The sequence below is a fragment of the Lupinus angustifolius genome, chromosome LG18 (genome assembly GCF_001865875.1).
Source record: "Lupinus angustifolius cultivar Tanjil chromosome LG18, LupAngTanjil_v1.0, whole genome shotgun sequence".
Taxonomy (NCBI): Eukaryota; Viridiplantae; Streptophyta; class Magnoliopsida; order Fabales; family Fabaceae; genus Lupinus; species Lupinus angustifolius.
The window spans coordinates 13,260,013-13,277,272 of NC_032026.1; the positions used below are offsets into that span (position 1 = coordinate 13,260,013).

The window sequence follows — 17,260 nt, forward strand, 5'->3', positions numbered from 1 at the left end:
TCAACATCCATTGGTTAGATGTTGAGAGATCAAGGATTGAAGATGGAAGAAGACATGAGAAAAATGAGAGAAAAATGGAGAGATTATTTTTACCTTCTCTTGAAATTTTGCAAATGAGAGAGTGTGAGAGTGAAGTGTGAAGTGTGAGGGTTTAAGGAAAGAGGGAAATCAGATTTTCCCTAGGTAATAATGACAAATCTCATATGGTGGCTAATGAGATCATGAGATATTTGAGAAAGTGATGGGAGATTTGCTTTATGGAAGTCAACTCTCACATCCAATGCAAAATGATCACCTCGTGGACACGTGCGATAAACATGCCCGAGTATTATCGGCCAATACTCGATCGGGTATTATAAATCGCCCGATCCTAATATCCGATTAAAATTTCGGATTTCGAGTGAAAAATATTTAGAGAGTAGGTATGGGTGTATTCAGGGTCTATATTGACTCAAAATTAAATTACGAATCCAATGGCGCGATCGGAATTCGATTCCGAGTTATGGAACTCAAAAAGACACTTTTTGAGCCGTATCGGGCAGATTTCGGCCCCGACAGTAGTCCAGAACCGACTGTCTCCACAAATTACCAAAATTTACCATAAAATAGGAAATAAAATTTCAAGACTAAAACTCAACTAGAGTTTCATCTAATTCTTTACCTAAAATTCCCAGAAATTCATTTTCGAATATATAATTAATAAAAATATTAATAAAATCTTATAATTCAAAATCGTAAAATTCGCAGTGTTACACTTTCTTATTTATAAGAAATCACGATCAAGATAGTAGAACATGTAGGTTCTTTGACGTTCCAATTGTAGACCACCATTAGTCTTTAGTTCATCTTCTAATGAGATGAAGAGAATAGAGTTATTTTATTGTGTCTACAATTGGGGACCATAATCCCTTATTTATAAGGAAGTGTATACTCTTCCATAGGGTGATGCTACTTAATTTTCTTATTCCAATTTTGTCCATCATAAAATAGAAATAAAACTTTAGGTATCTACACAATAATTTCTATCACAATTATGTCTATAGTCATATACCTTACATGAATTAGATCACTTTAATTTGGCTACATAAAATAATGACAATAACCACACTTAAATATTATGTGTGACTAAAAAAATTCTTACACTTAGTTGTTCAATTGTTGATGTTAGTGAAAGACCTAAAAAATGTTAATCCTATACTTCATTTTTTAACACTTTACTACCATTTATATTTTTCTTTTATTGGAGAGAAAGAGACACCCACTAACTCCTCTTTGCTCTCTTTCCTTTTCTTTCAGGGTTTCCAATAAAAGATAAGAGTAAAAGGAAAGGCACAAATTGAACTATAAGAAAATATTGCTAAGAGAGAAACAAGCTGAAGGTTTAATGTACCTTTTTGACGTTTTACCTTTGGTCAAAAGTGATAAAGTAATAATGGCCTAACAGAAATTGTTTTTGCACACTGTATCGTAAAAGAGAAGAAAATAAACAAGGAATGGTGTTAGTTTGCACGGGTGGGAACCGCTTAAAAAGTCACCTAAACAATTAGGTATTTTTTACTCGTAATATAATTGTTATTATAGGAGTGTTTTGACCATGTTCAGAGTTATTTCTAATCCTGTAATGAAAAAGTTTTGTTTAAAATTTTTGGACTCAGTTTGATAATGTCTTCCGTCTAATGATTAGTCTCTGTTTTCCCAACACTTTTGTCTGCTACTTTGTCCATATAATTTAAATTTGATCTCATTCACTAACTCCTCTATACACATATTTTTATTATTGAAGATGATGCTATTTCCACACTTCCAAATAGACTAAATTTCAGCCATTAAATAACGAGTAAATTATTTGCAATAATTTACCCTTAACCGATAGAAAATATTAGGAATAGTGGGACTTTAGAAAGTAACACCATAACAAGCCACACTTTCCTTTCTACAAAAAAAAAATACTTTGACTATTTTAATTTTGAGTTTAATTCAGTGTAATGCTTTTGTAAAAAAAAAAAAACTTACATAGTCAATAAGAAATAATAGGTTGACCGTGTAAAAACTCTTTGGTGACAGACAATGCATTTATTTATGTAGTATTGCTTAAACATGGGGTGACATACATTGATTCACAGACACAGATTACTCATTTGTGGGTTATATGTGATTGTACTATTGTTTGGTTTCTTTTTTCGTTACCTTTTTCCATTTTTACTAACTTACGACCATCCATTTGAATTTTTAAACTAGAAACCATAAATTTTAATTCTTGATTGAGTCTCACACTCTCATGACTCACTGATGTTTTTTTTCCATTTCCGTTAATGTTAGATGCATATTTAATTTGTCTTCTTTAAGTAATTTGTTTTCCTTAAGCAAAATTTAGTTAACAAGCCTTGGATTGCCGGATCCAAATTTTCTGAAGGTCCCAAAATAAGAAATTACAGCAACAACCTCATTAGCATTTTATCCAATACAATTTTTCATAATAATTTTCTATATTTTTCCTTCTTATTGTCATCTAGAGCAGCAAAAGTAGTCAACCTCCTTCATTTCGGTTGGCTTGTCACAAACCTTAGCCTAAGTGACTATTAGTGAGTTGTTTTTAAAAGAGAAATAGAAGAGTTGAAAATCATTTTACAAATTATTACGTGGTTTTTAAGTTTTTTTCATTTTTTTTATCCTCCAAAAAACTCAACATCTCACAAACAGACCTTAACGATGTAGCAAAATAAACTATAGTCAGGGCCTATAAAAATGAGGGCCACCAGTTACATTTCATGTTTTTCCCATGTCCAATTTTGTTATGTTGCTAATCTTGTTTTGGGTGTTAAATGTAAAAGGCTCTATTTTAATACAAAATTTTGTCAATAAAAGTATTTTTTTTTTGTCAATAAATTAGAGCTCTCACAATCTTACATTTATTTACCCAAAAAATGTAAGGATCCAACCTATTCATCACATGTTCAGGTTAAAGGGAGTTCAGGCCAAATTCAGTCATTCTGGTTGCGACTTGCAAGCCAATTTTTTGCCAAACTACCTAAACCTACGAGATTGGCTTCCCACAAATTGAAGTTATAAAAACAAAAAACTATCCAAAACAGCAATTCAATAAAAATAGGGACAATAAATGAAAATAAATATAACCATATCTACTTTCCTCTCTACCCAGCCAAAATATATAGGCAAACAAAAATCATACTTGAGAGATATAGAGACTAAAACAAGAACAAGGAACAAAGAACAAAGAACAGAGAAGTGGTGCTTGATAGAGTCGTGGTAGCATGACAAAATCAGGATCGTGTTGAACTAGTTTGTCCATTCAGCTTGGGTTGACTCAATTTAGTGAGGGTTCATAGTTTGTTAGTCTAGCCTTTCTGGGTTATGGGCCAAGTAAGTAGGCCCTTTAGCCTATTTTATTTTTTTGTTTAAAAAACTACTTTAAACATGACGCAATTAAACAAAAATGAGTATCAATGAAATATTAGTCTAATTATGTAAGACCTCATTATATCTTAAGTATTGAATTTCGTCAAAAGCCAAAAGTATAATTTCTATGATTGTCATATATTAAAGAGTGTATATTTAATTATACAAACAAAAAATAAACATAAAGAATAATCTCGAAATAATATGACTCGCAATATATAGTATTTTTTAGAAACAAGCCTCACTACACATATTTAATTTTAAAAATTCATCTCATAACTAAATTTAGGGGTGACAATACGGGCCAGCCTGAGCACGGCCCAGCTTGGCCCGCCTTTGGCCCGTCAGAATATGGGCTGGGACGACCTGACCCTTATTGTTAAAAGGGCCCAAAATGTCAGCCCGACCCATATTTGGCAAGCCGGCGGGCTGACCCGTTTTTTTTTAACGCACATTAAAGTTTTTAGACAAAAATAAATAATTTAAACAATTCATAAATGTCTTTTAAAACAAAAAATCACAAACAAAAGACACAATCTCATAATAACATATTGCATTAGTACAAACTTATAAATTCTAAAAAATAAACCACCATACTCTTAAACTTTTAGACTCTAGTTCACAATAGAGCTTATAACTCCTAAAGTTTAAAAAGTGTATAAGAATCAAAACTATTATATTATAAATCAATCACAATAAAGTATATATATTACTCAATTTAATTTGAATTTGACTACATTAAAAATATAAATTGAAACTCAGTCGAATTCAATTAATTTTCCAAAAGGAATCAAAATCAGTAGTTCTGTTTGAGTTTCCAATTTTCCATTTCAATTAATTAAATGTTTAAATTTGATTCAAACACCCCCAATTGTCAGTGAAACTCAACCTTATGTGATAACAAGTACAATAACTGGATAAGAGTGAAGATAATATATAAGTACATAATGAGATATTAAATGTTCATTTTACAAAGAGAAAGAATAATTATATGCTTAAGGATTCAAACATAAGTTAAAATTGTAAAAGTTTAATCTTAATTGCAATGAGCAACATGATAGACAAATGAATTTTAATCTTAATGTTGGCCCGTCGGACCAGCCCGACCCTCCATGGCCCGTCTAAAAAACGGGCTTCCAAAACGGGTTGAATACGGGTTTTTGGGCTAAAACCCTAGTCCGACTCGCTAAAAACACTTATCCGAACGGGCTGGCCCGTTGACCAAACCCATTTTGCCATCCCTAACAAAATTTGTGTTTATGTAAGGGAAAAATCTAAGTACTAATTGTGTATGAGTTTTATATATTCAGAATGCATCATCCACTATTTATGTATAATCATGATTCACTCTTCAAAATATAATAAGAGTGTATAAATCTTTACACATTATAATTTTTATCTGCTTGAGTTCACTTAGAAACCTTAGTATGTGTGTGCACCCACTTATATATTTTGCTGTCTATGTGATGACATGATGTTCAAAGACAGTTTTACCCATTGAGAGTGAGACCTTTTCAATCCATTATAACAATAGTACAGGGTAAATATGTATTTTCATTTTGACCTCGATTTGCTTAACCACTCATATCTGTAACATCCCACAAATGTACATTTAAATTTCTTGGTTGCTTTTAAAAAGAAAATGACCAGAACATAATGGATGGGTCCAAATTTATGCTAATGAATGCATGATGTGATTTGCGGAGAATTAGGGTTTTATGATGACCACAATGAGTGGTTTATAATTGGGTTGTTAACAAAACAAAACAAATCCCTAAGATGGATGTTGAAATTTGTGTGCAATCATGTGACTGAAAATCTCAGAATTATTGTTTTTTAAGATTTATCGACATGAACCAGAGCCCTAGGTTTCAGTCCAGTGAAAGGGTCGGTTGTGTACGTGTGTGTGCGTTAGAAAATTGAGTTGCAGAGAGACATTGCACACGTTAAAGGTTCATGGGAAATGATTTACTTTTCCTCTTTTGTTCGAAAGAATGCACAATATTAAACTTGGATGAAAACTGTATTTTAATTGGATATTATTAAGAAAAAATTAAATAAGTGGAGCATATTTAAATGTTAGCAACTTAGCATATTGCTACTTAATATTTTAAATGTTGAAGTCTAGTATAACCAATCTATTTGTGTTTGAGCATAATGTTAGGAGTTAGATATTTGTTGTATGTGTGGAGGAAAAACAATAGATCTAAAAGATTGTGCCAACTTCAATTTTTCTATCTGCCCCCAAAACAATTAGTTTGTGACTTTTGTTTGAAGGATACTAATCTAGTTAAGCTCAACTAAATCATCAAAAAAATTAAAGTTAAATATTCAATTCCTATCAATGATACTTATGAGAAGACACAACCAGGTACCCGAAAATATTGATTTCTTAGGCATAGGTTGGTAGTACCAGAATATCAAACAAATTCTTATTTTTGAAAAGGAATAAAAGTTCCTAAAAACTTATTTACCTTTATCTTTTTACACGTATTATCTTATATGTTTTATTTCCTTTTGTGATTCTTTTTCTCCCTTTCTGACCCTAGTACCCTACCCTTCACGTCCACAAAAGAAAGAGCTCAATTCTTTCCTTCCCTCTCTATCTCTCTCCCCAACACCACCCTCTAGACTATAGCCCCTCAAGTGTCATTTTCTCACATATACTTCACACAAAAGAAACAACCATTCACTTCATATACCACGTACCTTGTCATTTCTTTCCCCTCTCTCTCTCTCTTTTTGCCGTCTCCTCTCAATCTCAAATCTCTTCTCTGCAACTACTACATCATAATTGATTGAATGCTTGAAACTCCATCACACACACCTTCACAAAATCTAATCGATCTTTTACCCTTACAACCTTACCTTATCCTTGAAAATTTTCATACCCTCCTTATATATAAATATAGCATAAGAAGGAACAAAATTAGGAAGGAAAGTTAGTTTGTTGTATTAACCAAGGATGGAACTATTCCCAGCACAACCAGACTTATCATTACAAATCAGCCATCCAAACACTAAACCGACATCAAGTTGGAAGAGAAGTACAACAGATGAAGAAGTTGATTTGGGGTTTTGGAAGAGAGCTTTGGATTCTAGAAAGTCCTTATCATCTTCAATGTCCAAAACTGATGCCACTTGTTTTGACCTATCCCTCTCTTATCCAACAAGGGCTTCTTCTAACACCAACAACAATATCAACCCCTTTGAAAACAAAAACATTAATAATGCTAACACCACCAACAACAACAACATCAACAACCCTTTTCTATCATTTCATCAAAATCACTACTTTCATCAACAGCATCCACTAGTCTTCCAGCCACAACAACTACAACAGCAGCAGCACCAAAGTTTAAGCCAAGAGCTTGGATTTCTGAGACCCATAAGAGGAATTCCAGTGTACCAAAACCCTCCTCCTACTATGACATTTCCACAACTTCAACATCATCGACATCTTCTAGATGTTTCTTCCACTGCTCCTTCACCTATTTCCAACACAACCACTACATCATCTTTTCATCATTCTCAAGCTTTGATGCGGTCAAGGTTCTTGTCACGCTTCCCTGCGAAGCGAAGCATGAGGGCTCCTCGGATGCGTTGGACAACTACACTCCATGCTCGCTTTGTTCATGCTGTTGAGCTCTTAGGTGGCCATGAAAGTAAGCATCATCAATTCATCATCATCATCATCATCACTTTTCCCCTTTCTTTTTAAAAAAAATCATCTTTTTCTTCTCTTCTTTTTGCATAATTTTCCTTCATCCTCCTTTTCTTCTTACAGCTTTGCTTTCACTTTCTTTAAGACGGGAAAGAAAAAGAAAAGTTGAAAGGAAGTGATTATTTTGCCTTTCTTATATCTTAATAACATAAATTTGAGTAATTATTGCAATTACTAACCTTTCTTTTTCTTCTACTCATGTTGTGTTTGATTCATTAGGGGCTACACCCAAATCAGTTCTTGAGCTGATGGATGTGAAGGATCTCACTTTAGCACATGTTAAGTCTCATTTACAGGTAATCCTAAAACTAGTAAAATGCACTGTCACTAATTAATCTATGTACAATAATGAATAATGATATTCAGAATAATGTTGCTTCTAATCATACTTATTCTTAATTTTCTTCAGTCCTTGGAGGTGAAGGTGGGACGGTTCTGATTGGTTGTTTTCAATGGTGCTTTATATCCTACATTATGTTATAAGTATAAGGGAAAGAGTTAGGTCGTCAATATTTTTTATAAGAAAAAATTGTGATAATATAAGTATAAGGGAATCTCATCCATAATCAAAATTTGGACTCAAAACTTCTACTAAGAAGAATTTGTTATACTAGATGAAAGATTCATGTACCAATTTGAAAATCAGAAGAAGAATTTCCGTTCTTAACACTATACCATTTAGATAATCTGACTTGTATTAACTCCATAATCTGCATACAACTTACTACTAAGCTCTTGATTTGAGAAAACTATATATGTTTCAAATTCCAATGTTTTCCATACATAGGGTCTCTCAAATCCTTAGAATTTGTTTTTCTATTAGATCTGCTGCCTCTGCTTCTGCAAGATAATAAACAGCTTTTTGCTTGGAAGAATGAACCAGCTAATTTAAAGCAATGTAATTCAATAGAGAGAGAGAGACAGAGAGAGGTACTTATCGATTTCTGAAAACAAGTAAGACAAAGTCCCACGAATTCAAAATGAGTCAAAGACAAGCTCAAACTTGTTTAGCTCATTTCTTAAAAGAAATTAAAAATATATAAAAATAAATTGTATATTTTTTAAAAAAGAGTAATCTTATTATTGATACATGCATTCTTACAAAAAAATATTCATACAAACATATCATCTCATTTTTTAATTTTTATTATCTAATTAGAAATAATTTTATGTCCTAATTTTATTTCATTTTCTGGGCTCTTATGCTCAAATTTTTCCAAGAAGTAATGTGAAATATTATTTTTTTAGAAAAAGATCTTGTAAACCACTACGTACCGAACACCATCATTTCTCAATGATATACCCTCGCCTCCTCCGATATGGGCCACTTTACCATGTCAGCTTTAACCATGGTTAGTCACATGCTTCTATGCATGTGCATATTACCATAAATGCTTCTGTATTAGAACTTGTACATTTATGCGTATCAATTTAATACTTACAAGTTACAATTTCGTCCTAGTTTGATGTATTATACACTAAAGTAGACATAATCACATTCAAATTAAAACTTAGAGTATGTGCTATATACAATGTTAACGATGCATGAAATTGTTAATTAAATCCAGATGTACCGGACGGTGAAAACTACAGATAGAGCAGCTGCTTCTTCAGGTTAGTGCTTATTTTCGTTAAGTCTTATTTTGATGGAAGACTAAGCAAATTGAAAGGTTCATGTTATTTGCTACCTTGATTTTCTTCTTTTCTCTAACTTAGTAAGTTTGTCTCTTTAAAAATGAATTAGGGCATTCTGATGTCTATGATAATGGATCATCTGGAGATAATTCTGATGACATAATGTTTGACATTAACTCTTCAAGAAGATCTGATATATCCATTAAGCAGGGCAAGCCAAATGTTAATCAAGATAAAGAATATCATGGGCTCTGGAGCAACTCTTCCAGGTAACTAATTGGTTATATTTTTTTATTAGATATAAATTTTTCCTCATTATATAGTTGCAACATGTTATATATTTTGAATGTTCTTGACAACAGATATAGTTCCCTAGCAAATGGGGTTTTCTTTTTCTATCAATTTGATCATGTTGCAAGCAATTTTTTACTTGTTTCACTTTTTATTATTATTTATATATTTCATTCCATATATGTTCATGTGCAATTTACTAATGTAATCGGAGCAAAACATGCATGTCTTATTCTTATGCGAATCTCTTACTCTTTGTTCTTTTCTTTCTCTCTCTTAGCCTCACATACAAACATAGTTAGGCGCAAAAAATCACAAAAAGAATGCATGATTTCAGTTTGCTTTGTTCTGTCTGTCCACGAACCATGAGCATCCAAAACTCCATGATGGAGTAATAATATATACTCTCTTCTAGTGGGTGTAAAGTAACTAAAAGGAACCCACACTCACTCCTACCAATCACAGACACAGTAGTTTCATATTTTCCCAAATCCACCTTAAAAATACAGATATCTCTTTCCTTAGGATTTTGTGGGGCTCATACATACATGAGGCCCTACAATTGCAAAGCTTAGTGTCAAAGCTAACCCCTTTGGTAGAATCATAATTATAAATCTTGGTGCCAAAGCCATATGCCCTTTCAAATTTCCTTCAATTGTTCTAACTTCTAATATATTTATATATAAACAAAAAAAAAATCTTTCAAATATTTCGTATATCAATGTTTGCCCATTTCTCTTTACCTAAAGAAAGAAAGAGAAATTACGAGAGTGCACTTTCTTTTACAAGAAAAAAAGTTGTTAAGGTTTGATTTACATACAAATGCTAAAGTTGATATATAAAGTAGAAGTATATACATATCTATAGTGATTGGCAATGGGCTATCACATGGGATGGCTTCAAGTCTTTAACTTTATTTCAATCAGAAGAATAAGTAAAAGAAGTTATAAATAATACAGTAAAAGATAGCTTTCTTTTCTCAGTTTGCTTTTTCTTCTGCATGGCATCCAGTAATGGGAAATAATATTTCGATGTGTTTGGTTGTAACAGGGAAGCTTGGTTGCAAGGCAAGCCAAAGTCTGATTCTGTTAGAAACGTGCCTTCTCTTGAGGTATATATCTAAATGTTACTCAATACCCTCTTTTATTTCCCAAATACACAAAAATAAAAGCTTCATTTGGAATGCATGAAAGGGAGTTGAGATGAAAAGGAAAAACATTTGATTTTTTTAATCTTGCCATGCACATTATAGAGAGGAGAAAAGTAAAAGGCTTTTCTATAAAGCTGTTTTGTCCTTCACAAATTCAAAGGGGGTAGACCAGTCCTTTTCACATTCACTAATTACAAGGGATAAAAATAAATTGTGCTGGAAAAGACTTCCATCTAGTTTATAGATTTATTAAAAAAATAATGACCATATTAAGAAGAACCCTATAACCTAAACCTACTTCATTGGACTCAATGATCAACGGTATAGATTATGAATTTAATTTATTATAATATAGTATGCATGAATGGTAATGCTATAGAGAAAAATAATTGGAAGCTAGCAGTAGCACAGATGAACATGCACAAGTTCTAGCAGGCTTTTAGGTGTACCCATCTGAATTTTCCTTTTTCATTCTGATATATAATATTCTGTAAAAATATTCTCTCAGTTAAATGTCCTTTGATTCTCAAAATCTGTTCACACACTTCTCCTTTACTATACTACTTTGAGTCAAATATAATTTTCTCCTTCCCCCTTTTATACCATATTTTCATTAAAGTATATATTTTATTTAATTTTTTCTGAACTTTGCTTCTTCTTTTTCTTTTTTCAGAAGAATACGGACCCAAAGTGCTTAAGCTATGAGAGAATATCAGATAGAAGCTCATCCTCAAACAATTCAGGATCAAGCCCGAAAAAGCTTAATTTGGATTTGGAATTCACCTTGGGCCAGCCACTTTGAAAGCTCTCTTGTTGAATATATTCATATTTTGAAATCCATTATACATGTCTCTGAAACTGAAGGAGCTAGAGCACTGGAATTAGAATCAGGAACCCACTGAGAAAATCAAAGAAAGGGAAAGCTAAAAGAACACAAAAGGGAAAGAAAAAAAGCAAAAAGAGCTAAAGAAACATAAAGAGACAAGAAAGACAGAAACCAACAAAAGGAGGGAGTGGGAGAAAAAGCAATGCCTTCCTATCAGAGCTCTTCTGTGATCCAAATCAACATATTTTATTTTCTTGGTAAATATATGAAATCTAATTGATTTGTATGTTATTCAATCTAAGAGAGAAAGAAACAGACATAAAAAAGAGAGGGTTGAGGAGTGAGGTAAGCTTTAGCTATATATATTAAAGTATGAAGTGATCCTTGGTAATTGTAATGGAGCAATGAATTTACATTTATGATATATTTTGTTATTTTTACCAAAGAAGTTGGGTTCCTAATAATCCTATGTTCTATCCTAGGTAGACTCACATGCTTTACCCTTTAGGAAAAAGAGAAAGGATTGAGAATATGGACTTAAGAAAAAGAGTGGAATTTTGAATAAAGTGACAATAAGAATAGGAACATATATAGTAAGATATATATACTCCTACAAAATAAGGAGAAAGATAATGTATGATATTTTCAAAAAGGAAAGCAAACAAATTAACAAAGTGTAAAAAGATTAATATTTGTTTTCATGCCTAGATAATTTGGTATTCCGAGGAAACTAGAAACCTATAAAAAAAAATCAAGTCATCTCAAATCTTCTACTCCTTTCTAAAAAATCTTCAATTAGAATAACAAGTATTCCTCCTATCTAAAAAATTTTCAATTAGAATAACAAGTATTCCTCCTACCCAAACTTAACTACTATAAGTTGATTGTTAATTTGTTAGGTATCGCACTATAAGGTAAAGTCTTATCACCGTTACCGATACTTGAGGCATATGTACACAGCAATCACCTTTACCAATTATTCATCTTTTTACTAATTTTACGAGGCTTTGAACTTTGAAGTATCATAAGCTTTTCAAAAAGATGGTTGCATTGCTTAGTTTTTATGACATTTTCATTCCTATGTCATGAAAAGGAAACTTCTTTGTAGCCATTACGAACTACAAAGTGGTGATGTTAAAAGCTCATTAGTAATTGCAATCTGAGTGTTGTGCTAAACAGGATCATCAGGGTTTATTTGTGTATTACAGAAAATTTCTATTATTTACTAGTGAAGATCCTCTAAGGTACTAGAGATAGAAGTACATAAAATAGAAATAAAACAACAATATGATATGTGACTTCTTTCCCTTAAATACATGGAGAAGAATATGATTCATTATTTATCTACTCGGACAAGCAGAGCTGGCAGATAATTCGATTCTTTACATGTGATGCTTGTATTTCAGTGATTTTTAAGTATAATTTATTTGACAACCAAGGCTGTAGATAAATGGGGCATACTAAATCAAAATGGTTGAATATGTTTTTAATCCTTATATTTTTTTTCTTCAATTTTTTGATAAAAGTTTATGCATTCGAGCTACTTTATTTTTAGTCAAAAACTGTTTTAAGTGATAATGTGACACATACAATTAGCATATGATACCTCACTAAATAACACGTCAAACAATGGTAATAATCAAAATAAACTAAGTTATAGAAATTCAAAATATTTTTTCATAGCATTACAAAACTAATGGCGGGGACTGGTTTCATAACATTACCAAAATATTTTAAGTAGTTTCAGGCATACGAAAATATATATTTTCATAGCATTACCAAGCAATTATATACGAACTTCTCCATAAGAAATCATAGACATATATATACTAAATCGAGGCACAAAAGGATGGGGTATAATGAAGGCTTTGTATTTGAAAGTTCTGAGTGCTGGGTGTTCGCTAGGCTTACAGCATGTGGGTGTAAAAGAGAAGGTTGATGAAAATAAACAAAAGGAAATGGTGTTAAAATTTAAGATGAGAAAAGAGAAAAGGAAATTAAAGCGAAGTGCTTTGGCTTTTGTTTTTTATTTCAACTTTATTTGCTTTCCTTTAGATTTTGCACGAATGCATGGAATCATCAATGTTGAGATAACCCAGTGGGACACAATAATCCTTCCAGCAATAGAAAACAAAAAGAGATCACATTGTACCAATGTACTTGAATTATATTATCGACCCACATTGCTACCAAACATATATGTGAGTCATAAGACTCGTAGTTTGTGTTACATCCCCTACTAGTTTAATTGTTAGGTAGATTTTCGATTTTTATACAACTACTAGAAGACTAATAATATTACATAAATTTGTATCAAATGTTTTGCTTATAAAATATAATTCAAAGTTAGACATTTTTTTACTTACAAACAAAAATTGACAAATTAACTTTAAAATGAAATGAAATAATAATATTTGAATGTAGAAAATAAATTTACTTGAGTATAGGGTATCTAATGCATTATTTTGTTATCCAACAAATTTTCTAACAACCTCATGATTTTATTTTGTTAGGAAAATTGCCTTTCATTAGTTCTTATTATTGATTATTGGACCAATTTAAATGAGTAGACCAATCAAAATGAATGACAAAAGAGTGACACACTTTATTACATAAAGGAAGTTGTCACATTATTACTTAAAAAAAAAGGTAAAAAGATGTAGACACTGACAGTATAAGATATTTTTATATTGTTACTATATCATCTACCATTCATTTTCATTACTATTGATTTTTAAACAAAAGTAATGCAAATGAGACTGTATATAAATATTTACCCAATGACTCTATGAGTGCATAGATTTTATATAGGAAAAAGAATAAGACGATGGATGACCAAACCAAGGCTTTATAAGTGAACTTGAACATTTAGATAACACAAAGGAAAGGAAGTTTATAATCAATGCAACCAAAAACGCAGTCAACAAGGCACAAATCTCAACTTTTCACAATTGGGCTTGGAGTGACTATACTTACGGTTGACAATGAGTCAAATAGAACTCAATTAATTTCCACCCTTTTCTTGGTGATTGTGCCACGCTATGTTAACAAGGAATACCTTAGTGCAATCATGTTTTGAAATTATTTTCTTGTGCAAGTAGCTAAAAATGCACTTTAGCCAAAAAAAAGTTAAACCCTAACTTTAATGGAATACATGTGTTGTACCATAAAATGTGTCACTCCATATCGTACAACTTGTAATTGGTTAAAAAATATATATTTAAGTTAAAAAATTAAAGATTAAAATTTTTCTAACCAATCTGGTACATTGAATGGTACACTTTTATGGGACAGCAGATGTCCACCCAACTGTAAGTACTCATATATATCATAAAATAGAAAACCATCCCCTAAACTTATTATAATGTACAATTTAGTCTCTAATTACAGCATGGTCTGCATTTAGGCATCATGATAAATTGAGGGATGTTTTTAGACTATTTTGTATATGTGTACATGAATATTAAGGTCATGTTTTAAGTAGAATTATAGTTTGAGGTTAAAATTAACTTTACCACATTAGGTATGGATCAGGTCGAATTCAAGTACATACTTATGAGTTGGTTCGTTTTTTGTTCGAGGATCCGAAATATGACGCCAAAATAATCATAATCAACATTAATGAAAATTTTAAAGTATTTATGTTTATTTGTTTATACAAGAGTGTTTTAAAATTAATAAAGAGATAATCTAATAATGTACAATCATGTAAGTGATTTTGGTTGCAAGAGTCAATCATACATCTAAAAAGAGATTAATTCATTACTAAAAAATAGGAGGATAATCTTAATTAAAAAAACAGTGTTTTATAACATTTTGTTATGCCTCTAATTGCTTTCCATTTGCAATAACACTTACTCTAACAATCATCCTTTAAAAGTTTATGCATACACTAAGCAAGTGATTTTGTCTCTATAGTTCCATTCTTATATTATAAAGTTTATTGTATTGGAGTAGATCACATGCATGTGAAGATAAATAGTACAGTACGTTGCTTAATTGCTGCACGCATTGATGTATTTAGTCATGTTTCTCGGCAATAATGAAATAGGGAAACAACTCACAACTGAATTTATTTGGCATTGGAAGACGCGCATGTACGTACTTTAACACACCAAGTTAAAAAATATTTTTTAATTAGGAAAATAATATTGTTTTAAAATAAAAAAAACTTTCAAAAACCTTTTTATTATATATTATTTTGATCACACTTTCACAGAATAAATTAATTTAGACACATATTTGCTACTTAATTGGTTCTATTCGCGAGAATATTGGAATAATCATACACCTCGTATACATAATACATTGATCGCAAGAGTTTGTCCTTGAAAGCACATTTCTTCTTGCTCAAGGAACAAAATCTAATTTTAAGGACGCTTATCATAATAAATTTGAGAAAAGCCAGTTAAAGACTTCGAGTGCAACCTCCTTTTTACTATATTAACTTTGGTACTTCTATATACAAATACTTATATTGGAATTTAAAGTACCGGTGAAGCAAGAATATAATCATTAATTTTTGTACTGTAATTATTAGATTCGCTACTTTAATTTCTACGCGCAAGTCGCACTGCTCGTGATTTAATATATATAGGAATTTAAAGTACCGGTGAAGCAAGAACATAATCATTAGTTTTTGTACTATAGTTATTAGATTCCATACTATAACTAATAAAACTTGATGAATTTTTAGTTGAAACTTCATATCGAGTTACATATCACAAACTAAACTCACTCTATAGATATGTTAGGTATCATACAGTAGAAATGAAAAGAAGTATCATGAAAAAAATGTAGTACATAAGCAAAGTTCATCTCTCGAATCATTTTCATCTTATTGACAAATACCAAGAAAAAAATACTATAGTTCCTTTCATTTCTTCCCAAAGTGTAATAGTTTTTTTTCTGTAAATCTAATTAGGGGCATTGATTGATGCCCCTTTAATTTTCTTACGGTTCGTTTTAAATTAATGTAAATGAAAGAAGAAGAAAATAAGTGCGTGATTGGTATGGTAAAGACTAAAAACAACTCATATTGGAAAGAAATGAATGAATAATTTGATAAATATATAACCGGCAAGACCTATTAGATTTAACGATATAATTTTAGGTCAATATATAATGTGAATTTCACTTATTTGATTATTTACGTATAGGTCATTAAATATAGATTTCCCTTACATTTAGGCTTCTCAATCCTAACAATATGTATTGTTTTCCAATTTCCCGCTTATTTGCAAGAAAGCTACATCATTATTTGATTTCATTACATTATTAGTACTTCAATAATTTGTCAAATAACTATTGATGTTGTTGAAGTTTCTAGATCTGATCTATGTTCACTCACAATAAAAGTTGGTCTTCATAATGATTCTCTAAAATTAATTAATCAACAAGCCAATAAGGAAGTGGTATGTTTCAGGACCCAACAATATATAAAACTAATGGTAGCTACAATGCAAACCAAACATATCTCATCCTATAATCAAAAAGGAAAAAAAAAAGTAATTAAGGGGAAATAAAGTTGGAAACATTTTGTTCTTATTTCTTTTTGACATTATCTTATTTTCTCTATCAGCATTACTTTTTCACTTTTGAAGATCTTGACATGCAAGTGCTACAATTGGTAGCATCACTCCTGTAATGGGACCCTCCTCACCTTTGGACCAGTACCATCAATATCATCAACTAATGTTAATTTAATTTTTATAAAAGTTGAAATACATCTGAAATCACATTCATTGATCAATAAATACGGGTTAGAAAAATAGGTACAAAAGTTTGAGGCTATTGTGTACAATTTGAATATAGTGGCATATATAGGTGTACATTAGGAGTACGTATTTTATAGCAGGTTTTAGAGGAGCCAAAATAATAAGGTACCTGACCGAGACTTAGAACAACCCTCCTCTAAGACCTTGAGCTACAGATCAACCTTTATTTTGTCGGCAGTAATAAATAATTGCTTAACTTTAGGGAGAGGCTCATAATGGGAGGAGATATGAAAAGAGAAAGGGATAGCACATATATTTTTTGTAGAATTTTGTAATATGTGATTTTTATCTTATCTTATATTAATAATTATTTTATTTTATTTTATTGTGATATTAGATTATGTGCATCTTAAATTTATAGAAATGTGTTGTGAATACTAATTTTGGGAAAATCTTTTTACTTATGCCTTTATATTTGAATATATATATATATATATATA

The 17,260-nt window shown here is 31.1% G+C and overlaps 1 protein-coding gene across 3 annotated transcripts in view; it reads left to right on the top strand.

Annotated features, from left to right (window-relative positions):
* LOC109332107 (probable transcription factor KAN2) overlaps nt 6,025-17,260 on the top strand; it is a 14,652-nt gene continuing 3,416 nt past the window's right edge. The window contains exons 1-7 of one of the 3 annotated variants that reach the window (XM_019566937.1): nt 6,025-7,082; nt 7,361-7,437; nt 8,710-8,755; nt 8,886-9,045; nt 10,118-10,178; nt 10,891-11,019; nt 11,073-11,481. In XM_019566937.1, the coding sequence (XP_019422482.1) occupies nt 6,383-7,082; nt 7,361-7,437; nt 8,710-8,755; nt 8,886-9,045; nt 10,118-10,178; nt 10,891-11,019 (1,173 nt within the window). In that variant the 5' untranslated portion in view covers nt 6,025-6,382 and the 3' untranslated portion in view covers nt 11,073-11,481. Of the gene's footprint in view, nt 7,083-7,360; nt 7,438-8,709; nt 8,756-8,885; nt 9,109-10,117; nt 10,179-10,890; nt 11,482-17,260 lie in introns of those variants that run through there. The other 2 variants (XM_019566936.1, XR_002105875.1) reach the window with 2 other exon arrangements.